The 26,885-nt window shown below is 38.5% G+C and overlaps 1 protein-coding gene across 3 annotated transcripts; it reads right to left on the bottom strand.

Annotated features, from left to right (window-relative positions):
- Nucleotides 1-149: 149 nt before the first annotated feature.
- On the bottom strand, nt 150-26,885 carry LOC145694452 (uncharacterized). 3 transcript variants are annotated; one of them, XM_081770714.1, is made up of 7 exons: nt 26,736-26,885; nt 11,758-11,909; nt 8,794-9,027; nt 7,453-7,867; nt 5,058-5,242; nt 2,301-2,466; nt 150-709 (listed from the first exon to the last, which is right to left on the bottom strand). In XM_081770714.1, exons 1-7 carry the CDS (start codon nt 26,806-26,808, stop codon nt 222-224), a joined length of 1,713 nt encoding a protein of 570 aa, XP_081626840.1. In that variant the 5' UTR covers nt 26,809-26,885; the 3' UTR covers nt 150-221. The 3 variants fall into 3 exon arrangements, with proteins under 3 accessions (XP_081626840.1, XP_081626841.1, XP_081626842.1); XM_081770715.1 differs by lacking the exon at nt 26,736-26,885 and adding an exon at nt 26,613-26,724; XM_081770716.1 differs by lacking the exon at nt 11,758-11,909 and having other exon boundaries at nt 26,740-26,883.

The raw sequence follows: 26,885 nt of genomic DNA, 5'->3' as shown, positions 1-26,885 counted from the left end.
ATTGGGAATCAATGACTGATGGGGACGAAGTACATGTTGAATGGACTCTAACTAAGTGTCTTTTAAGAGTAACTCCCGATGAAAAGAGGCGAAAGCACCTTCTTTCACCGCAACGGAAATCCCTCGTACCAGTAGTTAACTTCCTGCAGTAAATTCTCATGTGCTTTATTAAGTTAGATACTACAGGGAATTTCTTCGCACATCCGTAACACGTATACATTTTATGTAATAGTTAAGAGGCAAAGATCCGCTAGTAAGTTCCTCACTGCTTGATTTATACGATCGAATTTTGTTTCTATGTTGTAAAATCCTCTCTGTATGACGAGCCAAATATCTGATGCTTCTTCTGGGTATTGAGCACCAACGGACTGAAAAATTTTGAAAGCAACATCTACAGCTTGGATTACACTGTGCATGGAATATGTGTTATCCACTACAACATACACTCCCTTCACTTCCGTAAGATTGTCACCAACAAATAACACAAGGGGCTGGAAAGACAGTCCAAGACGTTGGAGTTTGTTCCTTCGGGATTCAACGCACACCTGTACGTCATCTCCTGATGCAACTTGAGTTATGAATCCATCTCTTATTTCTGAGCGCGATGGTTTCCATGTTGTAAATCCTCTCTTCCGTCTGCAGGGCGGAATTCCAATTATGTAAGGAATTAACAAAAGGGCCACTAGACTCCTTGAGTCAGGATCTTGATCTGAAAAGAACAACAGTAGTTATAATCGGGTCGTTCAGTGTGAAAGTAAACTAGAGCTAAATTATAATCGACACTTCTGAGTATTTCAGTTACCGGTAACTGACAAACATTGGTGATAACTAAGAGGGAACTAATTGAAAGAATTAAATAAAATCACTATTGAATGATGCGAAGAATAATTTCAGAAATACGAAGATAAGCGACCAGCTGATATTTACTGATAACACCAGTCATAGTAAAGAAAAATTACACGCTATTATGGTTGGATGTCGAAACATTTTCTCATTCTATTTTTTACCTACTATGACTAATATGGTTTTATTATTCAATGATTTCAAGCCAAGAGTTCCAATGAGTTACCTTAACACTTAATTAACAACTAGCTTCAAAATATATACCAGTGTATTGTTTAGGTCGAACTAAATCCTAGTATTATTTGACAATATTCCTTAGTCTATGAACATGTATGTGAAACTAAGCTATTTTATTGTAAAAGTGAAGGTTCACTAGTTTTCTGTTTAATTTCAGTTCTCAGTCTCTTGATTGCATTACGAATTCAGCACATGCTAAATAGCTCATTATGAACATATGTCATCCCTAGTTTTAGCTTCTAAAATCCATTCAATATCCAAGTTAGTACTTTCTAAATATATATAATTGTCCTTATTTTCTACTCTGCTGATCATGATCGTAAGTTTTCATATATGTTTTATTTACATTTTTGTTCAATGTTACACGGTAATGTTCATTAGGGTAAAAGACAGAACGACGGTAAACTAAAGTGAATGTTAAACTAAACTTTTTTGTGTGCTCTCACTGGGAATTGAACTCGAGACCACGTGCATCAAAGACGCACACACTAGTCACTAGATCAACGGAGAGGCTCTCGCCAAATGGCTTTGTGGTGAACAGTGTGCGTGGGTTTTCTCGACTTAAACAATTTTACCATTTTGTTCACCACCATTAGCACAGTCTCCTTTAGCCTTGCTGCATAACGTCGAAGCCAATATCAACAGTACTGCTTCAATCAACGAAATTTCATCTGGCATCCAAAGCCTTCCTTAGAATAGAAATAATGTGACAACGAATTTAATATAAGTTCCGTAATACAACAGAACGATTAAACAAATGCCATACAAATATGGAGCAGAAACATAAGTGTACATGATAAGGAATAATAACTTTCGCATTTTGTTTTAATTTAAGATGAAACTTCATTCCTTTTCAAAGAATGATAGTTACTGGTCTAGTTGGAAAACTAGTTTATACCGCTGTGGGCCTACCAGTACCTTACCCACTCTGTCTAAGAGAGGAATAATTTTTAAACTCTTGTAAAGTACCCAGAAACAAATATATTTCGTGCTTAGGGAGCCTTTCATGGAAGCCTTTGAACAAAAATAAATAAATAAATAAATAAATAAATAAAAATAAAAAATACAAAATACTACCTACTTGTGATATGACCCACTTAAGCTGTATTAGAAATATGTAGTGTTAGGACAGAGTGGGTCCAGGTAACATGATTGTCTATGCTCGAAACGCAACTTTCAGAGATACTTCAAAATTCAAAGTAAAATTGAATTTGCATTACCTCTAATTTGTCCTATGTAATTTGAAATTTGATGCTTTAATTCTGGATCCCTGGAAGTCTTTATGCGTTCTTCAGCGATATTGATTATTCTATCTCGTACTGCCACTATAGTACTGAAGAAACAGTTGTCCTTCTCTGGATAGAGGTACGAAAAATCGTGTAACAGCTGAAAAGAAAATTGTAAACATTAAAACACCAATGGAGCAAAAAAAAAAAGTACATATGTTCAACCAACAGCGATACATACACGTACCAGTTGAACAGTCTTACGATTAATTTTTGCAGCTATTTCACAAATATTTTTGTTTATTATTGTTAATCAATATGAGATTGAAGGTAATATTTTGCAAGAAATTAATACTGTAAGAAATCCACCCACAGGTGCAATGTTGTAAACCACAAACTTACCCGGGGATCAAACTAAGAACCCATGCACGAGAGTTAAGTCCTACTGAGCCACCTAACCTAGCAACAAAACAAGTTTTAGTCTCAAGACCTGTAAAGTATTACAATCATTGAACATCTTAAAACTATTTTATTTACCTTGATTTGCAATGACTTAATGCACTGACTATGGTTTAATTCACTTATTTCATATGTAATTAGCATAATATTTTCTATCGTTTTATGGTTTTATTGTATTCTATAGGTTTATATTCATATCATTGAATTACACGACCAAGAGTTGTATTATTGATTTTAGTTCTAAGCACGTTATTAAAGATTATTATTATTAAACAAATTGAGTCACACATTTATAAATTATTTATGTCAATTAAAATGTATTAAAATATATTATGGCACAAGTACATGGATTTTAGTTCTGTGTGTATGAAGTTATACTTCAGAACACATAAAATAAATATACTTTTGTTATAATAAGTTAATAAATAATTCTAGTTATACCTCCAATGTGACATTTGTGTCTGTTTCACTGGTTCGTGGAGGAATAGTTGTTAATGCAAGTCATTTCTTCATTGAATGGTTGAAGTCTCCTTTTTTGACGCTTTAATTTCAGGCTACGTCTAAAACTACAACTCTCACAAATACAATGGAATTGGAAATGAACTCTAAGTAATTTCAGTAGAGAAGAATGTTTCAAATTTCACTAATAGCTGAGAGAGGTTATTTTCATAATATCCTTGCAGGAAGCATTAGCAACGTTACGGATATTGTAAATGGGTTCTTGGCCTCTGTGATAATTTGACTACCTTATCACTAAATTCCGGAACACTTTGCGAAAGACATAGTATTACAGTCATGCAAGTTGTTTTAATCCAACAACTTTCGAAAAAAAATTACAGGAAATTAAATACTGTACAAGTATATGAGGAAGCATCAACAAGTTCGTACAATCACCTAGAATGACGAACAACAACCCCCCTTGGACATGCATTTTATAGTTAGGTCCACGTATGTGAACCATGAACATGGACTAGTTACAACTTTTTCCAGATAAACCTCTGAATGTGCGATGATTGGCAAGCTTGAAGCATGAAGCGTCATTAAATTCCTCCATCTGCAGGGGAAATCACGAAAGTAGATTCATGAAGAGAAGTCTGAGGATGAAACCCCATCCTATGAAAGGATCCAAGTGGAAACCAATTCCAAACTTACAAATGACCACCGCGGACGTCTGTAGATCTGGAAGAATCTTTCATGAATGATGTCGCCTTGATAGAGAAAGTTGAGATAATGGAAGACAGGAGGATTACCATTGAAAATGTTCTGTGTGCATAGATATGGATATGGGTCTACCTGAAATAATACTCACAACCAGCTGCATTTTCAGGAAGTGTCAATACGATGAGTGCCACGACTGCTCATTCCAGAAGGGATCGCGACGACGCTGCAAAGAAATGTTGCATCGCTGTGAGATGAAGAGGACCTTCTAGGCAGACTAATGACAACTGACGAACGCTAGGTTTATTTTTATGATCCATAAGCAAAGGAAATGAGCAAACAATGGAAACACCCCTCCTTCCAACCCTTAAAAAGACAACACAGAAGTCGGCCGCCAAAGTGATGCTTTTAGTTTTCTGAGACTGAAGGGGTCATCACGAAGATTACCTACGACAGGAACTAACTATTACCTATTATTCCCATCTCCTGACTAAGTCACGAGAGGAATTGAAGAAACGTCGTGGAGTGGCCACACAAGGGGTTCTACTGTTGGCAGACAATGTACCAGCTCGTGTCCATGAAGGCAGTGGAATTAGGATATGAAAGATTGACCCACCAAAGTGACCTTTCTCTTCTCACAAATGAAGCATCCACTCAGAGAATGTTATTTTGACAGTAGGAAAGACGTTATTTCTGAGGAACTATGGTTTCAAAGCCAAACTGCAGACTTTTACAAAACAGGCTTACGGAAAGTGCAGAACCGCTGGCAAAAATGTGTCGCTAGGCACAGTGACTATGTAGAAAGGTACTAATACCATCCTTGTTGCAGTTCTCCTAAGTGGATTTCTTTTAGGTGATTAGGTGATTGCAGTTCTCCTGAGAACTTTGACACCCCCTGGGCACGCAGAAACAGGGATAAAGAGTTCAATAATGTCTTACAATAGGTAAACGTTTACGTGACAGTTTTCACCTTGACAAGGCACATTGGTGTGCCGCGACACACTAGTTGCTGAACACTGCTCTAGAAGAATTTAGAATCGTATAATCATCGTATTTTGATAAACATCTTAAATGCTGAGAGTTGGGGACACCCAATATTGATTAATTTCTCATATATAAACGTACAACACTTACTAATTGAAATCCTTGAGGTTGTTTTAGAGCAGGATATTTGTTAAAATAGTCCACGACAGTTCCTGCACCATCTTCGACTTCCCGCATGCGATTGAGGACTGTGTCGTTCCAATTTATTTCAACTAGTGCCCATGGATCGATACTGTTCTGAAGCCACTGAACTTTTTCATCCACAATTGGCTCATCTAGAAAAGAAAATACACAGTATAAATGACTAAAATATAAAGATAAGGAACTGTACGGTCTACTGGAGTTGACTTTGGTATTTCAAATATTTCCAGTATTCTGACCGAAAAATGTTTAGAAAACTATGGTGAACCAAAACAACGTGAGTGCCACATACGACTGTATGCTATGGTATTGAATGGCCTGTAAAATGTTACACAAGCAGTCTTCTGTATGCTAATAGAAAAATCAAACTAGTGGACTAAAACAACAACCAGAAGAGTTTTCTGGACCTTTTTTTCCACTCAGAATGCCTTTCAATCCACTTTTTTGGTGTGTTGGTCCTCCACTCCTCACAGCAAACTTTTCTCAGCTAGTTCACCGTATTACATATTTTTACAGTCTCATTACATTTGTACAGAAACAGTCAAGACCAACTAATTACAAATATCAGAGTAACGTGTTTAATGTTCACATTTAGGTGTGCTACTGTCTTGATACTGCAAAAATATTACATGAACGTAACTATATATAAAATATATATTTGCTTTCTCGAACTAGCTAGGTTTCTGATTAGGTTACCAGTTATCTCTATCACTACCTACACCCAGATGAAGGGGCTGCCATCTTGAAGCGTCTCAAAAGGAATTTTCAAATATTACACAATTTTCAATTTATTTTCAGTATTTTCGTTATCGATATAAATTTCCAGTTGCTTTCCAGTATTGCAAGTATCAGTTAACACCCTGTATACTGTAGCTCGAAAACTGAAGAGGCCGCAGTGGCTCAGGGGTAGAGCATTCATCTTCTGTGCGTGAGTCCCAAGTTCAACCAAGCTCGCGCCTAGTGGGCTTTGTGTTGAACAAACACTGACGAGTTCTCCAGCTTCCTGCCACTTTCTTCACTTCATTTCATTCATTCTTATTAGTGCAGTCTCTCTTAGCCTATGACAACTGTGGAACGTAAAAAAAAGATTTCTGTTTTGAAGATTGCAGCCAAAAACTGAGCTGAACAACGAATTCTCTCAACCATCCGAAAAGCCTCATTAAACATCTTAGTACTACTAATTAAGCAGACGTTTATATCAGTTATGTCAAGTTTACAGAAAAGTACTGAAGTTAACATGTTTTCTATCAGGTATGCCGCAAAGCCCAGCGGCATATTATGTTGTACCTCTAAACAATGAACAGGGAAAAACCTATAGCACAAGTGAAGAACTAATCGATACTACTAACTACGTTCTAAATCCTGCCATTTAAATTATAAAAATGATTTTAGTCATTAACACAATGTTTATTTTGTGTGCTGTTATGCTAAAAAACACCATTTCTTACTTTCGAAAAATATTGTTTTTCCTGTAATTGATTAGTAGTGATTAGTTAAAAGTGTAAAGCGAAATCCAGTAACTATTTATTGATCGAGTGATCCATATCTAGTCATATTTTCAGGTAGAATGACATGCAAAGTTAGATGCCAAATCCGCCTGACATTGCTATTACAAGTTTATCAATCACTGATTAGAGCTGAATTTTAATAAAGCATATTTCCCTACACCTGTAGATAATACGAAGTTTTAAAACTAATTTTATCGCACATCATTAGTTTAGATACGCCAGTAAAAGTAGTTTATGCAATAATTCACCTGAGTAGGCTTCACGGTATAAAAACCAGTAATACTGTACAGTACCCGTGGGTAAGAAGTTTGCGTACGTGCCTCTGGCGTGGGAAATCCGGGTTCGATTTCTGGCGGAAGTTCGGATCCTACTTTAAACTGTAGGTCCAAGTCTCATATAGCCCCGCTGCTGAACGGTACGCTAAACTAAAATAAAACCAAAAAGCTCCAACTATACCTGGTTTGCACGTTCTATGATTTATCATAGAAGTCATTTATTCTTTAATATTTTAATGATTGGTGTAATATCATTAAGTACTCACTGCATGCAATTTAATAACATTTAGAATAAGTTCGCGTTTCTAATATCTTGTTACCATGGGAAGATAATAGCTTAGTCATTTCGTTCAGTATGTATTCGTTGACAGAAAATAAGAGTATGTAAATCTAGTACCCAAAACCCATGCCCTTTTAAACTACAAGCTCTGTATGAGCCCTTTCCAGGACTAATTATTATTTGTCATTATATACTTGCTTTCATGTAACAAATTACTTTACATACTATCTAAACTACATACTAGCATGAAACGAAAGCTAGTAAATGTAAGATCTATATACCTTCATTTTCTTCCTCTACTGTTAGTACTGAAGATAAATTCGAAGACGTAGAACGCCTTGATGAACAACTCTGAGGTGAGGTGGGATCTTTTAACTCCCGAAGTTTCCTTCTCCGTGTAATGTAAGCTTCGTATAATATTCCGCTAGCATTTCTCTTCGTCTGATATCGTGTTGCAGGTAGCGACGCTGTATAATAAAGAGATGCAGCTTCCTTAGGAAATAGGTCTACAATTTGCTTTGCCAAGGTTGTGAAGTCAAACATCTGGATTTTTCTGTATGGGTTTTCAAAAAGGATGTGCTTAATCAAAAGCCGTCCTACTTCTTTTCGTTGACTTCCGCGCAACAATCCATTGTTTTGTGTTGATGAATTTATTATTGCCTTTCCATCAAGTGTTTCGTTCAGAACATTAAAGACCTGAAACAAAAGATCCGAAAACATTTTCAGTGTGCACTCAGTGGATGTGCTTAAGGAAACAAAGTATTTGAGATTAAATAGACAATATGTTCATTTCTTCATATATAGTATGAGAACAGGAAGGTCGTCCTGTTCTTTCCTAATCTCAAGACCACAGACCTTTCTAGCACTTATTATTATTATTATTATTATTATTATTATTATTATTATTATTTTGTTTTTAGCAATGTATCGTCTTTTTCCCTTCAAATGGTGAAGCAACATTTGCACAGAAGGAATGTCTTGACATCCTTCCTCTTTTTTCTGTATTTTAAGACGACAGAACATGGCAAGATGGTGCACTGCTAAGTTACATGGTTGCTACTCTAAATTTTTCTACTGATCGTGGTCATATGTGGCACCAATTGAGTGATGCCATTGGGGAGAAGTATGAATGAAATGAACTATGAGTCGTAACATTCACTTGTAAACTCATTACGTTACCTGAAACAAACCCCAGATATCAAGAATATGTATATGAAGGGAGGAAGCAAGTCTCAGAAAATGTCCTAGATATGAAAGCTGTACATTTAAAAAATAAATAAAAGAAGTTAAATGCTCGGCATTGGTAAGTGTAATTTATAAGTGTAGAGTGAGGGTAAATAATAGTATACAAAGACAAACCTTTGATAGGATAATGTAACTAAAGTGAACATAATATGAGTGAAGAATGTGGAGGGACACACCATAAACTTACATAATATAAATGAAAAGCATAAAGAATTTAATTACCATTAGTAAAAGTATGAATTAAAATGTGTATCCCAATATCCATTTACTTTTGAAACTTGTAACAGATTTTTTGTTTATCCAATCCTATTTACTATGATAAATATAGCAACAATAAGCAAAATAGTAAGGGAAATATCGATGGTATTGATACTTACATATAAAGGGTCAAAAGGCTTCCAACAATTTCCATATATCTGGGATTGACTTCCATCTAAATTGGAGGGGGCTTTATTTACACCCTCGTTATGTCCTTCTGCTTCGTAAGTATCTTCAATTTGTCGTCTTTCTACAAGGTCGTTGTCTGTTGCACTTTTAGCTCCTGTAGCTCTTAGAACAGCATCAGATATATCCACTAAGCAGTCTCCATCATTATAGGAATGAACAGAAACCTTAAGGAAATTAAACATTTCCATGTTCAATAACAGATCTACGTTAATGAAAAGATTTCATTTATTATTGATTATACTTCAGGTACACACAACTTCAACTCTGATCTTAACATCATACAAGCAACCTAACATTACCTATACAAAACCCTTAGATGTGGGCCTCAGTTCACAATACGCTGCCTGAAGCTGCTGTGACCAGTAACCAGACGAGAAACCTCGGTGTCGTCTGGAATTCAAGTTTCCCTTTATTTCCGAAAATGAACTGAAATCTAAGTTTTACGTCCCACGATTATGCCGGCTAGACTAAAGGAGACTGTGATGAGAGATGAGTGAAATGGTGGAATGAAGAAGTTGGGAGGAAACTATAGAACCCCGAGAAAACACACGAGCACGATGTTTGTCCACGACAAAGTCCACACGGCGCGAGCTGGGATCGAACCAGGGTCCTCAAGCACCGGAGGTGAACGCTCTACCACTGAGCCACCGCGCCCCCTTTATTTCTGAGATCCGGGAAGCTGCTGTGACTGCCCCAGTTACCTATCGCCTCTGATTACTTATCCATTAATTTGTATGGTTTAGTTTAATTTGATTTTGTTTCCAGTTTAGCGTCTCTTTCAGCAGCGAGGTTATATGAGATGTGGACCTACATCTTAACATGGAATCTGAACCACATGCGCTCCTGTCGTTACATCGTCAGTGTGCACAGAAAAACAGAACAAAACTATTTCCTACGGCTTTCATTGATGAAAATAGCAGTCAAATGACTATCTTTATTTTTCTTTTATTGTCTTGTATGGCGGTGTGGACAATCTTACTGATGGTGGATAATAGGAATATTAATAACTGTCCACCCAGAGCGAAGTGTAAATGACGTATATGAAAAATCTAGATTCCGTTTAAGGAAATTATACAAATGTAAGGCATGTTGCAAAATTATGCAGAAGATGCAAACATGTTATGTAACTTTAGAAAACTTATGTCATAGATGGAATACATGATATGTAGAGATGGACAAGGAGAATATATATACAGATAGTTCACTCATTTCACGGCTAGGCAAACTTAAAAAAACAGCCAAAATACGATAATGACTATAGCAAAATGAAACGAACGCAATACAAATGCCAGTTCTATGAGCAATTGCGTAACACCATCTTGAACACCCGATCAAACATGCTGTCTAGCAGCGTTTACTGCAGCGTTACATCAATTTGATTTCATGCAGCGATGATGGCATCCTGCAATTCGCAAACACTGTTGTACTGGGTACCGTTGGCGTATACTGAGCGACACATTTCCCATAGGTTATCCATCGCTTTTATGTCTGTGGAATTGGAAGGCCAAGCAAGGACAATCACGTCTTTCTCACGAAACCAATCCCTGGTGGTTCCAGCAACGTGGGCAGTAGCATTGTCCTGTTGGAAGATCCACTCGGGACCAGCAATTCGCGCGACAAATGGCAACAAATTGTCTGCAAGTACTGTTTGGTACGTGGTTGATGTCAGAATTTTAGAATATGCGAAGTTTGTAGTACCATAATAACCAAAGTCCTCCCATATTACAGACTCATCCGTACTGTCGCTTAGAGAACATTTGTTCCCCCTTCCGCAGTAGTACAGTCAGCCATCGGAACAACCCAAATTACATTTATTTTTGTCACTGAAGATGACACGACGCCAATTCTGCTTCCAGGTCACATGTGTTTTGGTCCAGACCAGCAGTCGCTCCTTGTGATGCACCGTGGGTCGTGGCTGACGCTTGTGTTTCTTATATCAGAGATGATTGCAGCATTTCACAGCTCTTGATAGGGCAGATTTATGTACATGAATGTTAGGGTCTCTTGCCAACTGTGTAAGAGATATTCCACCACAACTTAGCTTTCAAACAACTTGTCTTTCCTGTTGTGGAGTTAGTGTATGCGGCCTTCCTGATGAGTTCCTTACTCCATACCGCATCCCAAGTTTAAGAAAATTGTTCACGACACAAGCAGTCCGTCCACTTCGACATGCAATTCCATTAACATACCTTCTTTATATGCCACTATTTGCCCCTTTTCGCACTCAGACAATACTTTGTTACGGACCATTACGCTTCTTACTCGCCACCTCAGACAAGCGTCCTCGTCGTAGCACTCACTACCTTAACTTCTATCACTCGTTTGCTAAACATCTCGCATTCTCGTGCAACGCCCTCTATGTTCCGTAGCAGCGACCAAACTACGTGATATGCTAAACATGTCTGCGTTCATATCATTTTACAACATTTCTCTTGGGCTATTATTCATTTTCGTTTCGCCCTGTCGTCTATACGTATCTATTCCTGCAATACCTGTTTTCGTGTAACAAATACAACAGTGTCACTTATTATACCTCTCATTTTCAGTTTCCTTTATGATCATATAATATGACTATATCTTGTACGGATCGTGTCATTTTGCAACGCACCTTACAATATACAAAATATAAATCTAAAGATGGTATAAGATTTAATCCTAATTACTATTGTTAGTATCATTGAAATTATAATTATATAGTACTAATATTACGTCAACTTAGTATACTGACCATAGATCCGGTTGTTAAACTATTTGAATGGCTCCACTGTGCAAAAGTTTGAGAAAGCTTAAACTAAGTCTAAATGGCTGTTAAGAAATTATGTTATTTAAAGTGTTAGGTCCTCTTTTCAAGTAAAATTGCTAACGTTTTTCAATCACTTATTCAAAATACATACACTTCCAACCGAAGAGTTATCAGTAGCATTCGATGGGTTAACCCACGCCTTCCACTTCTCCCGAAACTTAGCTCTCAATCCAACAAGGGGTATCAACTGATTCAAATCACTTTCTGTTAACAGCCGCAAAGCGGGTACATCGACGAGATTTTCTATTTAAAAAAATGAAATTAAATTTACATTTAGTCATACATACAATCAAAACAAACTAAAGTACACACACACACACATCTATTTATATTTTATATTATATATATATATATATATATATATATATATATATATATATATATATATATATATATATATATATATCGGGTGTTCTAAAAATAGAACCCACGGAACACAGAGCATTACTCTACAAGTCAAAATAAAGCACAAAATATATATATTTGTATACTTTTGGAGTTATCGTCTGGAGTCACACATTGCACTATGTGCCAACGTCGCAAATAAAAAAAAACTAATTAGATCTATCCAGGGGCGGATCCAGGGGGCGATCGCCCCCCCCCAAAAAAAGGAAAATTTCTTATTTTATATATATAAATAAAAATCATCCCAAAGTTTGGAGCCCTTAAAAGTAGCAGTATGACAATCCACCGCCCTCCTCAGAAGTCGGTCCTGGATCCGCCCCTGGATCTATCAATCTATCAAATAGTTATATCGATTCTTTCCAGATGGCAGCTAAAGTCGATATTGACACTAGTATCACTTATTAGTGTAGTAATCGATTCAACTGCTTGTATTCATAGTGTAATGCTAATGGCTCCAAGTTAATCTGCGACGTTGCCACATTGTGAAATTTTGATCCCCATAGCGGCTGAAGGAGGCCCCGCAGGGCATTTCATCATACAACATTTTCGCTTTATTTTGATCTGTAGGAGAGTGATCATTACTGTACTACTGCGGAAGGGGGAACAAATGTTCTCTAAGCGACAGTACGGATGAGTCTGTAATATGGGAGGACTTTGGTTATTATGGTACTACAAACTTCGCATATTCTAAAATTCTGACATCAACCACGTACCAAACAGTACTTGCAGACAATTTGTTGCCATTTGTCGCGCGAATTGCTGGTCCCGAGTGGATCTTCCAACAGGACAATGCTACTGCCCACGTTGCTGGAACCACCAGGGATTGGTTTCGTGAGAAAGACGTGATTGTCCTTGCTTGGCCTTCCAATTCCACAGACATAAAAGCGATGGATAACCTATGGGAAATGTGTCGCTCAGTATACGCCAACGGTACCCAGTACAACAGTGTTTGCGAATTGCAGGATGCCATCATCGCTGCATGAAATCAAATTGATGTAACGCTGCAGTAAACGCTGCTAGACAGCATGTTTGATCGGGTGTTCAAGATGGTGTTACGCAATTGCTCATAGAACTGGCATTTGTATTGCGTTCGTTTCATTTTGCTATAGTCATTATCGTATTTTGGCTGTTTTTTTAAGTTTGCCTAGCCGTGAAATGAGTGAACTATCTGTATATATATTCTCCTTGTCCATCTCTACATATCATGTATTCCATCTATGACATAAGTTTTCTAAAGTTACATAACATGTTTGCATCTTCTGCATAATTTTGCAACATGCCTTACATTTGTATAATTTCCTTAAACGGAATCTAGATTTTTCATATACGTCATTTACACTTCGCTCTGGGTGGACAGTTATTAATATCCCTATTATCCACCATCAGTAAGATTGTCCACACCGCCATACAAGACAATAAAAGAAAAATAAAGATAGTCATTTGACTGCTATTTTCATCAATGAAAGCCGTAGGAAATAGTTTTGTTCTGTTTTTCTGTGCACACTGACGATGTAACGACAGGAGCGCATGTGGTTCAGATTCCATGTTAAGATGTAGGTCCACATCTCATATAACCTCGCTGCTGAAAGAGACGCTAAACTGGAAACAAAATCAAATTAAACTAAACCATACAAATTAATGGATAAGTAATCAGAGGCGATAGGTAACTGGGGCAGTCACAGCAGCTTCCCGGATCTCAGAAATAAAGGGGGCGCGGTGGCTCAGTGGTAGAGCGTTCACCTCCGGTGCTTGAGGACCCTGGTTCGATCCCAGCTCGCGCCGTGTGGACTTTGTCGTGGACAAACATCGTGCTCGTGTGTTTTCTCGGGGTTCTATAGTTTCCTCCCAACTTCTTCATTCCACCATTTCACTCATCTCTCATCACAGTCTCCTTTAGTCTAGCCGGCATAATCGTGGGACGTAAAACTTAGATTTCAGTTCATTTTCGGAAATAAAGGGAAACTTGAATTCCAGACGACACCGAGGTTTCTCGTCTGGTTACTGGTCACAGCAGCTTCAGGCAGCGTATTGTGAACTGAGGCCCACATCTAAGGGTTTTGTATAGGTAATGTTAGGTTGCTTGTATGATGTTAAGATCAGAGTTGAAGTTGTGTGTACCTGAAGTATAATCAATAATAAATGAAATCTTTTCATTAACGTAGATCTGTTATTGAACATGGAAATGTTTAATTTCCTTAAGGTTTCTGTTCATTCCTATAATGATGGAGACTGCTTAGTGGATATATCTGATGCTGTTCTAAGAGCTACAGGAGCTAAAAGTGCAACAGACAACGACCTTGTAGAAAGACGACAAATTGAAGATACTTACGAAGCAGAAGGACATAACGAGGGTGTAAATAAAGCCCCCTCCAATTTAGATGGAAGTCAATCCCAGATATATGGAAATTGTTGGAAGCCTTTTGACCCTTTATATGTAAGTATCAATACCATCGATATTTCCCTTACTATTTTGCTTATTGTTGCTATATTTATCATAGTAAATAGGATTGGATAAACAAAAAATCTGTTACAAGTTTCAAAAGTAAATGGATATTGGGATACACATTTTAATTCATACTTTTACTAATGGTTATTAAATTCTTTATGCTTTTCATTTATATTATGTAAGTATACTAGAGTGACCCAGATTGACACCAAGACAGCAAAGAGATTGGTGGGGAAATGGCTATGGTGTGATGTGGAATCTGGGGGACGCATTATTGGACCGTACTTCATCCACGACACCCTGACTAGTGAGAAATATCGTGATCTGCTCGAGAATGAGGTTTTCCCTGCTCTCTTGAAGGAGGATTGATTTCCCCTTCTTTTCCCAGCAAGACGGGGCTACACCTCGCTATGCGTTATGTTCACGCCAATTGTTCGATAGACATTTTTCGGGACATTGGATAGGGCGACGGGAACCGATAGAGCGGCCACCACGATCTCCAGATCTTGCGCCGCTAGACTTCTTCCTTTGGGACCATCTGAAGAACCTGGTTTACCAAGAACCCATCCGTGATATCCACTATGTGATGCAGCGCCTTCTGTAATGTTGTGAAACCGTCGATCCGGACATGCTGTTGCGAGTCAATTAGGATTGGCAGATGCGTCTTGCAGTACCTTGCTCAAGAAGGACAGCACATAGAGCACATGTTGTAATGCCAAATTTTCCCCCTTTGTGACGCAATAACTTCAAGACCGATAGGTGAAAATAAACTACACCACTGTTTTCCTGAGATCGAGCTCGTATCAAATGATACCCCACATGCCCCCTTCCCATTTAAAAATCCAAAATTGGATCCAAGATGGCCGCCAGGGCAACAATGTCATGCAATATGATCAATTACCCACCCGAACAACGTATACCATGAACCAAGTGTGAACGCCAACCGTTCGTGTGCTACAGCGGTGTTACCGCCTTATGTCTCGCCCTGTATATCATGCAGACGATCGCCATCTTGGATTCGCTACTTGAATTCCCTAGAACATGAATTGATCAACGTAGGCCAGTTGAATGGCCTGCCCAATTATCAGACCTAACGCCACTTCATTTCTACCTTTGGGGATATGTTAAGTCTTTGGTTTGTGCTGTAGACATTTGCAATCTTTGTCATCTGGAACAACGTATCGCACATTTTACTCGATATTCTGCTTCGTGTCCCAGCAATTGCTCAGCGTGGACATGTGGAACAGGTAAACATATCTTTCAGTTGTCAATAACTTTTCACCAAATTAAGTTATATGAAATTTGATTGCATACTTGACAATCCATACACAATTCTAACTCATGGTCATTTACAGTATCACATTATCCACCTATTGTTAATAATAACACTTTTGAAATCTGGATAGCGGAACAAGATAGCGGCCGCGGCCGTCCGCATGACATACTTCTAAAAGTGTTCCCCTGGACTTAATGTGTATCGCCCATTCCACATTCAATGAAATTATATCCTTATAGATTTTAAAAAGGATGGTAAACTTTTAATACATCCTGTATATTATACAAAATAGTTCTATCAATAGTAAAGTCAAAAACACGTCATATGGTTCGATGTTTCGAAGTAAACCTAATTAGTCCTTCTGAGAAGGACACTTCACTTTTTAAAGTTTAGTATCTTCTTCAGTAGCAAGGGTATATGAGACATGAACCTAGGAATGATAGAACCCGAATCACAATTTTATGTATACTCTACCAGCGAGAATCAAAGCTGTCACCAAGTGTACATACGCGGGCGCAATAGCCGTTAAACCAGTAGATAGTGCTATGTGAGGTACCAAAGCCTCAGATGCATATCCGCAGTGATTTACAGTTCATTTTGAATAACGGAAATGGTCTATTAAACGCCATCTTTACACGAGGCTGGATCGAGCCATAGATGGAGTGGGTCAGTGAGTCGTCGGTCAAGTGGGTGAAGATTTGTGAGTAGATTAGTAGGTCGTGGGTCATCAGGACGTGACCCACTGTGACCCACCACCCACCGTGACCCACCATTATCTTCCTTTTTCATTAGTTTCTATTTATTACCTGAGGTAAGTATATCTAAGTGAAAATGAACTTCAGCCACGTTTGGATATTGATATTTGTAATTGTAATAATAGCAATAGGACTTACTACTTGACATTCGAGACTAGCTGTGCGATTTTAGAAGAGCTGACTATTGGAATAAATATATTTTTAATCACCTGTAATATATGAATTATATACAAATTGAACATCTCAGGAGCCGTTGAACTTACTGAGAGCTGAAATTCAGTATATTAACTATTAAACAGAGCGTGTCCTAGCATCTATTGAAATTCTCTTTTAATGGGGATCGGCTACTATAGGTAGGAAATTCGTAGTGGGTTGATATGTAAAAATAATCGAAAACGATCGATATTAGTTGAGAAATAAATTGAGAAACTATTGAAAAACAAAAACTGCAGCGCTCCGCAATCGATATCCATTGCTTTCTATTATACTAATTGCTGAAGCTTATGTTTATTATATTGAGCGTTCAGAGCACTAGGCAATCGAACCATAAAATTGAGAAAACTAGACAATTTTTTTACTTTAAGCTTAATTACATGGAAATTTTAAATTTGTACGGCATGCTTAATTATATGGAAAATTTTACTCTGTTTCGTATTTTCCTTTACGTTGGTTTACTTTACCTTGATTTAAGATAACTTTCATTCTATTTTTCACTGAAAAGTATCTAATTCAACAAAGAAATAATTGTATATGATAAATTGAAATTCACCGTATGACTAACACTTCACAATTTTATATCATAAAGGTCTGGTCCATCGGTATTGTAACAGAGCGATACTTCAACGATTGACCAAACAAACTCGTAGAAATTCAAACTTCGATTAGTGAATTTCAAAGGCTTATTTTATTACAAGTGTAATCTTAGTAAAGTCTATGGAAACGAGACTGTGGATTATGAGGCAGAGTTGATGACAATGGGTTTTGGTGAGTGGTTGATCAGAGTGGGTCACGATGGGTGGTGGGTCAACTTTTCATTGACGCACACAATCTCTGGATCGAGCCACTCTTACCACGCACCAACGAGTTCTGTCAGTTTTCGAACGCCTTAATACTCGTATAAGAAAATTTCTATTTTCAAACAGGGTATTGGTAAACTTGACAGGCGAATAGCCTGGCTAACTATAAATTAGATAGCTATGTTGGAATGAATTTGAGCGTGAATTAAAACATGTGTATTTTCACTTTAGGGCGCAACAATGGGCAAGTTAAGCAAGAAGCATGGTATTGTATTTTCTTCCTTTTTACATACATTTAGCACTGTATTCTAATGCATCTGAAGTGGACAGATCTTTATATATAGGCTAAACATAAAAGTAAAAGAAATAGCAATAATGTAAATTACACACACAAGGTTAAATTTAGTTACATTTTGCATATTATATCTTAAATTTTGTATGATACCGTCATTAAAATAGTTAAGAGTAATTTTTTATTACTTTGCAGTGTACGTAGAAACCATTTTATTTTATATATATATATATACACACAGATGGTGATCAGAAAAATGGAAACACCTGTAGTTGGCAACACGTCAGGCGCAGTGGAACAGCAGTGTCCAGTGGCTGCAGCAGACGGAGGTAGTGTAAAATGGGAGACCTCTCAGATTTTCAAAGAAGGCAAATTGTTGGTGCGCGGTTATGTGGAGTGAGAGTGACGGCAGTGGCTACTGTGTTAGGTGTGTCGCGTGGGACAGTGTCGAAGGTGATAACGGCCTACACAACACGGAAAAATCACATCGGGGAAGCGGAACAGTGGGCGGAAGAAAATCATGAGTGACAGGTCACGCCGGGTATTAAAGCGCATTGTCACGCAGAACTGTCTTGTGACTGCGGAGCAAGTGACGGAGGAACTCAATCAGCACCTCCCCCACCCTGTTTCGACAATCCCAGTCCGCGGCGAATTACATGACATGAACTTACGGGGTCGTGTTGCACGGGCCAAACCGCTCATCAGGGACCATAACGCTTTCGCACGCCGCAAATGGTGCAGTGACCATGCAACTTGGACCGTTGAGGACTGCAAACGTGTGATATAGTCGGATGAGTCATCCTTCACCCTATTCCCAACCATGGGCCGTGTTTGTGTGTGGAGAACGCCCAAAGAAGCTTATGATCTGCAGTGTCTCCACCCAACTGTGAAACATGGCGGCGGCTCGGTGATACTGTGGGCCGCCATATCATGGTTTTCATTGGGCCACTGGTCACACTTAGCGGACGAATCACTGCCAACTATCATGTCGCAATTTTAGGAGACCACTTGCATCCTATGGTCCGGATGTTGTTCCCGGACAATGACGCCATCTTCCAGGATGATAATGCACCCATTCACACAGCTGGCGTTGTTGCAGCGTGGTTTGAGGAACATCGGGATGAAGTTCAACGCCTCCCCTGGCCCGCCCAATCCCCAGATCTCAACATAATTGAACATCTGTGGTCCGTCTTGGAAACACGACTCCGGCGACGATTTCCACCTCCATCTCCTCTCACAGAACTGGCCGACGCCCTGCACGAGGAATGGTGTAAAATTCCACTTGCTATCATTCACGACCTCTGCCTCCATCCCACGTCGCATCAAGGCTGTTCTGAAGGTGAAAGGTGGCCCGACACCATATTAATCTGGTAAGTTGCAATTTCGTTCAGGTGTTTCCATTTTTCTGATCACCATCTGTATATTGTAGTGCTAAAAAAAAGTAATGGCACTGATTTACTGTAGATCATGTACAATCTTAATGTAATTAGCAATTCATATTCCCTTACCGACCCACCAATATTCGCTGTTCATTTGTTTTCCCTGGTTTTCGAAGTCGTGAGCTGATATAGGACTTACAAATAGGTGTATTTCATTTGATTTATAAATATTATAATCAGAAAGGATCGGAATATATGATTAAGTTGTTGAAAAGGGAAACTCAAAGAGCAAATAAAGGTAAGTGAGAATCTTAGTTACATGAAAAGTGAAACATACACCGACCTATGCTTTATCTAGCGTAGGTATTGTTCGGAACCAAAAATGTGGATTTCATATCCATGCAATTAGGTTGAGAGTGGAAGCGATGAAATTACTTGACGCATTCATTAAGATTTCGGAAAGTGCACACTCCTGCGCCGTAGGCGCAAACTCCACGAGCTAATTTTCTGCCTTCGCTCTCTACAATGACCGAAGAGTAACTAAGCTAATCCTCATCCCAACATACCTACTATTTAGTGAGAGGTTACTAATTAGTAAGATTTAAGACATTAAGTGGTGATTTATGCTGAGAAAATTTTATAGTCATATCTTGCATGCCTCCCCTCAGCTTCATCTACACACATATTGCAAACGGAATACAGTAGACTCAAGAATATCCGGGCTAATGTGGCGGAAGGGCAGGCCGGATAACAAAAAAAGCCGGATAGGCCGGAGTACAGTCTACATGAAGCATACCCCAAGAACAATTGACGTATACAGTACCGTACAGTTATAAGCAGGTATAACTGAAGCGTACTGTATTGAGGTCCGTTACATATTGACGAAACAATGAACAAGGAGCAGAACGCTGCTCTTTTCCTGTCACAACTTGTATTTTGCACATGACACGTAGGAGGATCGTAGCAAACGCCTGCTTCCAATGCCTTGGCAATGTTGCCAATGCAACGCCTTGCCTTCCTCAATTACGATACAAGAAAACTAGGCTGGATAGTACGGAAGTCGAATAGTCGTGAGCCGGATACTTATGAGTCTACTGCACATGTGAACTTTCTTAATTGGCATAGTTCGTTAAGTCAGTGGTTTTAACCAGTGTATCCCGAAACTTTAGACATCACGAAGCATTTAGTTAAAATCTATTTGGAGACATTACCAGTTAACGCCTCCAGAAGCATCAACACTTAAGATTTTAGTACTACATAGTCGGTACTTTATAGAAACTTATAGGCTTACACTAATATAGTCTATATTATTAATACAAAATATGCATTTATTCCGTTAACTCCGTGCCGTGTTTCTGACAATGAATTACGGATAGGTTAGGTTAGTTCAAGTTTGGTTTGGTTTAGTTTACTTAGTATGCCTACCTTGGTTTGATGAGACTGGGCTTATCGGAAATTAACCTAAAAACAAATATATCGTGATGTCGTTGGAGTTTAGTCAAGAAGGTTGCGAACCATTACCTTAAGTAAGCAAAACTTGTAATCGGTTGTGGGAATAGGACACGGTGACGAATTAATTAGATTTCGGAACGAAAATAATCAAAATTAAAAACTGAAAGAAAAAAAATCTCAAAGTCGCGAAGTAAATACACAAGATTGTTGCATCTTGATGATGTAATCCCTCACATTCAGGGACGTAATGAATCTCACACTCAGGGTGGAGTGTATATACCTACTAAAAATTTTTTAGCATTGCGTCACTGATTACTATTTCATTTCAACGATTTCCTACAAAACATACTTTATACTCTATTATCTCAATATTCAAAAAAAAAAAAAAAAATAATAATAATAATCTGCCTTTTAAAACTAAAATACGTAAATATTAAAAACTCAATTCTGTAAATATATAAGGTAAGTTGGCGAGGGAGATCGGGGTTCGCTTTCTGGTGGGAACAAATTTGATTCAGATTTCATGTTAAAACTGTAGGTCCATATTTCGTATAGCCTCGCTGCTAGAACGGACGCTAAACTAAATAAATTCAGAAAATTCTTCTACTTTGTGGCATAAAAAAGAGAAAACTATGCTCGTAACATAACCTTAAATGAAATATAAGGGAATGATTTATACTAGCGTCATCACAGAGAAAACGCAACCTTCCCAGATGACCTAATGGGTAGCACATGTGACGTTGCACGTGATCCCTGCTTCGATCACTTTCACAATCACTCACTTTCATTAATCATCCGTCACCTTTCGTCTAAAGTGCATAATCCTGGGACATTAAGATAAAAATGATTTAATACATACATATAGTGTACATTATAATTACATTACATTACCAATCTTTCGCAATTAATAAACCACAAGTCATTACACAAGCGTTGTTAGTAGTAAGTTTAGCGTCCAATTCAGGTCCGAGGCTATCTGAGACTTGGTTCTAGAGCTTTAACGTGGAATACGCATCACATGAGCTTCCACAAGATCCGAATGAACGGAGAGGGATGAGGAAGATTTCCCCTCTCCAAGTAATTTAATATTGTTCACTCTAAAGATAAACCGTATATAACTCTCAATCTTTGCCGTTACAGGGTACTAGTTTGAAGTGAGGTGATCCTGAACAAAAATTGACCTGATAGAGCATTTTCGTATTATGATTTATTACGATATTCGGCAAGGGTAAACACAGCAACAATGTGTTCGTCAGATAACTGCTACTTTTCCTGATGAAACCCCATCTCAGACAATTTACAGGTGGTTTCAGGAATTCACGTGTGGCCAGCTCAGCCTGACTGATCGGGATTGTGCAGGTCATTGTGCCAAAAAACGTTGCTGCTGTTCGTGAAATTATGAACACTGATCGGCATGTGACTTATCGCGAAATTCAGGAAATCTTAGGCATTGTTATGAGCCAAATACAAATAATATTGCACTATTATTTACGTGTGAAAAAACTTTGCACTCGTTGGATTCCACACAATTTAAGTCGCGCACAAAAGACGCCCGTGTGAAGTGGTGCAAAGTTATAACGAAACGGTTCAAGTCTGGATCATCTCGGTGTTTAACATTGGAGCAGGTGATGAAACTTGGATTTATACGTAAGAACCGGAAACAAAGCTGTGTGGGTGTTCCGCGAGAACCTAAACCAATCAAACTTGTTCAAGCACACTGTGCCTCCAAACAAACGATTGCATAAATTTCTGATAAATCAGGGCATATCGCAACTGTCCCACTGGAGAATCGCAGAACAGTCAATGCAGAATGGTACACAACCATATGCCTATCAGAAGTACTGAATGTGAGCAAACAGTTCAACCGCCGTATCATTCTGCATCACAACTATACCAGCTCGCACACAGCAGCTACCACAAGTGATTTTCTGGACCAGGAAAGCGAAGTCATGACATCCGGCTTATTTCCCTGATTTAGTTCCCAGTGATTTCTTTTTGTTCCCAACAATAAAGAACATGTTGCGTGAGAAGCGCTTTTGCACCTCCAGAAGAAGCCATCGAGGCATACAAACTGCAGGTTTCACAGATACCAACCTCGGAGTGGCATACCTGTTTCAAGATTTGGTTTTATTGCATAAAAATGCACTGCTACTCAGGGGGAATACTTTCATAAACAAAAAAAAAAAAAAAAAAAAAATTGCACTTTGATGTTCTTGCGTTCTATCATTTTCCCGAAACTTTCAGTGCAACCCTCGTATTGCATCACAGATATAAATAGCTTTGATTGTATATCTAGAAAAGTCACTCTCTCGTAAGAAGCTTCATTTGAACCCTTCGAGTTACTGCACCTCCCACCTGGATACAGCAGGGTAAATGTACAGTCTCAAGCAGGCCCGAAACCAGCCAAATATGTTTGGAGGGACCATGAATATATGGGGGGGGGGTAAGTCATCAAAACTTACCTTACAAATATCTAAATTGTGTTTTCCGTATTGAGGTCTGGAGGGGCCACGAAAAGTTTAGGGGGCCAGTTGCCCGCTAGCCCCCCTCTAGTTGCGGGCCTGCTCTAAAAACAAAACACTAGAATGTGCGCAACTGGGGATCAAAACACATTAAACGGAATAGGAGAAATAATTCAAGTGAATCAACGCTTAGCATAGCGAGTTTTTGCATATTAGTTGCTTTGTTAATACCTAATTCCTTCTAGAAATAGTGAAACAAAACTATGAAGAAAAAATAACCGAATGAATCTCAAGGAACCGGAATAATTTTCGACTGATTAAACTAGTTATAAATTCTATAACTTACTGTTCCGATGAAGTTCTCAACTCCAGCAAGTAGCCCTACACAAAAGCCAAACTAGGGAATTAAAAATTAGTTTTCTTTTTTCATGTCGCACAGCTACGACTTTAGGCCAAAAGAGACTGATGATTGATAGAAGTAAACGCGTTTGTGGAAGTAACTTAATTTGTTTCCACCCTCCCACCGAGAATTGAACGAGGGGCCACGTTCCCCAAGGCCACACGGAAATCACTAGACCAGCGGGGAAGACTACTAAAATACAATGTAACAATATATTTAATGTAAAGTAGAAATCAAATTAGTGTAAAGAATTGAGAAGGAATATTATTCTAAATGCCAACAGGGTATATAATTAGTATGCTATTTAACGCAGTTCATCTGAAATGGTGAGCTGTACACACCAATATCACGGAACGATTTTTATGACAGTGCCCTTAAACTATACCAACTAGAGAATTAGACCCAATTATCTTCGTGACATTAGGGAATGCAGGCAGGCGCATTAGCCCAGGTTGGGCACAGCTATAAAGAAAACACATGGAAACAAAGTAAAACATCTTTCAGTTTTACGTCCCGCTTGTAACCAGAGTGTTCTAGAAGGTAAAAACTGGGGGGATGCCCCGGGCTAGATCCGCCACTGCTTGTAACGTAATAAAATGTAATAATACAAGTAGTTGATTGATCAGATCTGGTTATACCGTGAACCACCACTCGTAAAACAACGAAAATACAGTTACCAACTGCAACTATGTGGTCTTCACGTTGCTGTTAGTAACCACATTATATCTTTACTATTACTTATCGATAATAACTGAATGTAACATGCTCTGTCTCATAACATCTATAGCATCTGTCCAAGTTAAAATTCAGTTGTTTTAAGTTTTTACCAGCCACAGAATATGAACCCAGTCCAATCCTACAAATGAAATCTTTAAGTTTTACGTCCCACGGTTATGCCGGTTAGGCTAAAGGAGACGGTGATAATGAGAGATGAGTGAAATGGTGGAATGAAGAAAGTGGGAGGAAACGGGAGAACCCCGAGAAAATCCACGAGCACGGTGTTTGTCCACCACAAGGTTCACTTGGCGGGGGGTGGGATCGAACCCGGGACCCCAAGCACCAGAGGTGAACGCTCTACCACTGAGCCACCGCGCCCCCTCCAATCCTACGAGTCTCACTGAAAGGTGAAATTAAAACTGCCTGGCATTCGAACCCACGTCAGGCATTTGTTTTAATGTCCGTTGCAGACTCTCGTGGCGGCTTGCGTGCATACCCATGGCTTTCAACTATGGTTTAATAATCAAATCAAGTGCGAAGACAAATACAAATCGCAAACACGCCAACTCTCCATATCAAGTTAACGCAGATGGGAAGGGAGGAATGTATACCTAAATTCCAAATTTCTGTATCCAAAATGATGAAAACATGTTTTAATTTTGAAAATTACGTTTTCTAGACCAAATATGAACTAACCAGAGATTTCAAGGAACCAGTTCGTCATAAGCTAGAACCATCGCACATCACTAACTATTCAAAATTATATTACTAATTTCTAGTATTTCAAACTACTAAGGCAAGGGAATGAGTTAATTTTTGTGGAAGCTAATTTGAGCTCACTTTACTTTTATATATACATACCAATAAGCTAAAAGTTTCAAGAAGGCCTGAAGATGGTCGAAAAGGGTTCTCAAGCCCTCCCCCCTGGCCTACATCTTAGCTACGGACATGACCGTGTTATACTACTCTATGTGAAGATACGTTCCTCTAACATAGGACATTTTTTTCGATTACTTACGTAAAGAAAAAATATTTTATGCAACCTATATACACCTTTGAGTAATTTCAAAATGCTCCAAGATTTCAAATGACTTAATCCAAGAGGTTATGAAATGAGAGCTCGGACCACGGTGACTCAGTGGTAGAGTGGTCACTTCTGACGTCAGGGATTCCTCCCTGTTCAATCCTTGTTCCAAGGTTAAGTTCCATAAACTCCGTCGGTCCAGACCTACTATGTAAGTGAACGGGCAAAAATGCACTTTAAACAGAACATACATTGGAACCAATACTAAACAAAGCCCTGCGGGGTGTGTAACCCCGTTCGCTTGCTGTCACTCGCTTAGTTATATTTTGCTTAGTAACACTGGAGATCTTATATTTGCAGGATTGGGGTAGAAACTAAAAGATACCCAAAATCACTTGTTCTGCTCAAAGTGCACTCTTACCAGTGAACGAAAATTAAGCAAACCTAACCAAAATATATTTATACGTAATTATGCCAGTTTTTTTTTTTTTTCATTTTTAATAGAACCACTGAATCGTAATAAAATAATCACCCTGGCTACTACTAACTAATCTTGACTCGCTATCGCTCACTTGGCATTACTATGTGAATTCGAATATTGAGCTTTGATAAAGAAAGTAACCATCCTGGGTACCAACTCTCGTTACTTATATGTGCGGACCAGCATTCTAGAACCTTCCCCGTAATTACTGTCAAAGTTGAAAAGCTGTTGGGGCTTAACGGAATAAATACACTATTCCCAAGTGCTTTGTGATGAACAAACACCATGCCCCTTTTTTCCTCAGAGTTCTCTCGTTTCCTCCCACTTTCGTTATTCCATCATAATCATTCATTTCATAATCAGTCTCCCTCAGCCCCAGTGCATAATCGTGGGACATTAAACGGATATAGTATACATGAAGCTGCATCAGTTCCCGAAGGAGCAGGACGCTCATACTTTTAGGGATTATTCATTATGTACGAACTCACAAAGGGGGTAACAAAGCGACTTTTATTTACTTATCGACTGATACGAAAATAAAAATGAACGTACCTGTACTTTATATCTGCATGTGTAGTGCCCTTATACTTTATCTATGACTATGTGTGTGGGGGGGAGGGGGGCGTTTAACGCACATCGTATGTCTTGCGCACATGGACACTTCTCACTATTGCACTACGAAGAAAATTTATGATATTTCATGTAGAAGTGGTAATAGAACACAGAAGAAACGCAGATAAGGGGGTTCTCATGTATACTATTACCCATTAAACTTTTTTTTTTTTTTTTTTTAATGAAAGATTAACATAGTCTACACAAACTGCTACTTCTACAAACATACCTTCATACATTTACGTAAATAAAAAAACAAACGAGCTTACGGAATCTCGCAGCACTGAGGTGAAAGTAAAACAAAACTAATTGAAATGTAAAATAGTAGATCTTCTAGTGCAGGAAAACCAACCTACTTGAAATCCTAGGTGAGTGACCACGATCAAAAACGCTTCCACTCTCCTTCTTATACTAATTTTGCACATCAAATGTCAAGCCAAGACGAAGCTAAGTCACTTCTATGCTACTGAATTCTGGGTAATACAAACATAATGACAACCCG

This window comes from Thermobia domestica, chromosome 9, assembly GCF_964235325.1.
Source record: "Thermobia domestica chromosome 9, izTheDome1.hap1.1, whole genome shotgun sequence".
NCBI classification, from domain to species: domain Eukaryota; kingdom Metazoa; phylum Arthropoda; class Insecta; order Zygentoma; family Lepismatidae; genus Thermobia; species Thermobia domestica.
This window is presented reverse-complemented; position numbering and strand designations above follow the sequence as displayed.

What these genes read in the sequence shown, in the direction of transcription:
- LOC145694452 (XM_081770714.1), bottom strand. Translation starts at nt 26,808, where the DNA reads ATGTGCAAAATTAGTATAAGAAGGAGAGTGGAAGCGTTTTTGATCGTG. An exon ending in TCACCTAGGATTTCAAGTAG is followed by an intron (nt 11,910 to 26,735) that starts GTTGGTTTTCCT and finishes TTTTTTAAATAG; the next exon opens with AAAATCTCGTCGATGTACCC. An exon ending in TTACATAGGACAAATTAGAG is followed by an intron (nt 710 to 2,300) that starts GTAATGCAAATT and finishes TGTTCTTTTCAG; the next exon opens with ATCAAGATCCTGACTCAAGG.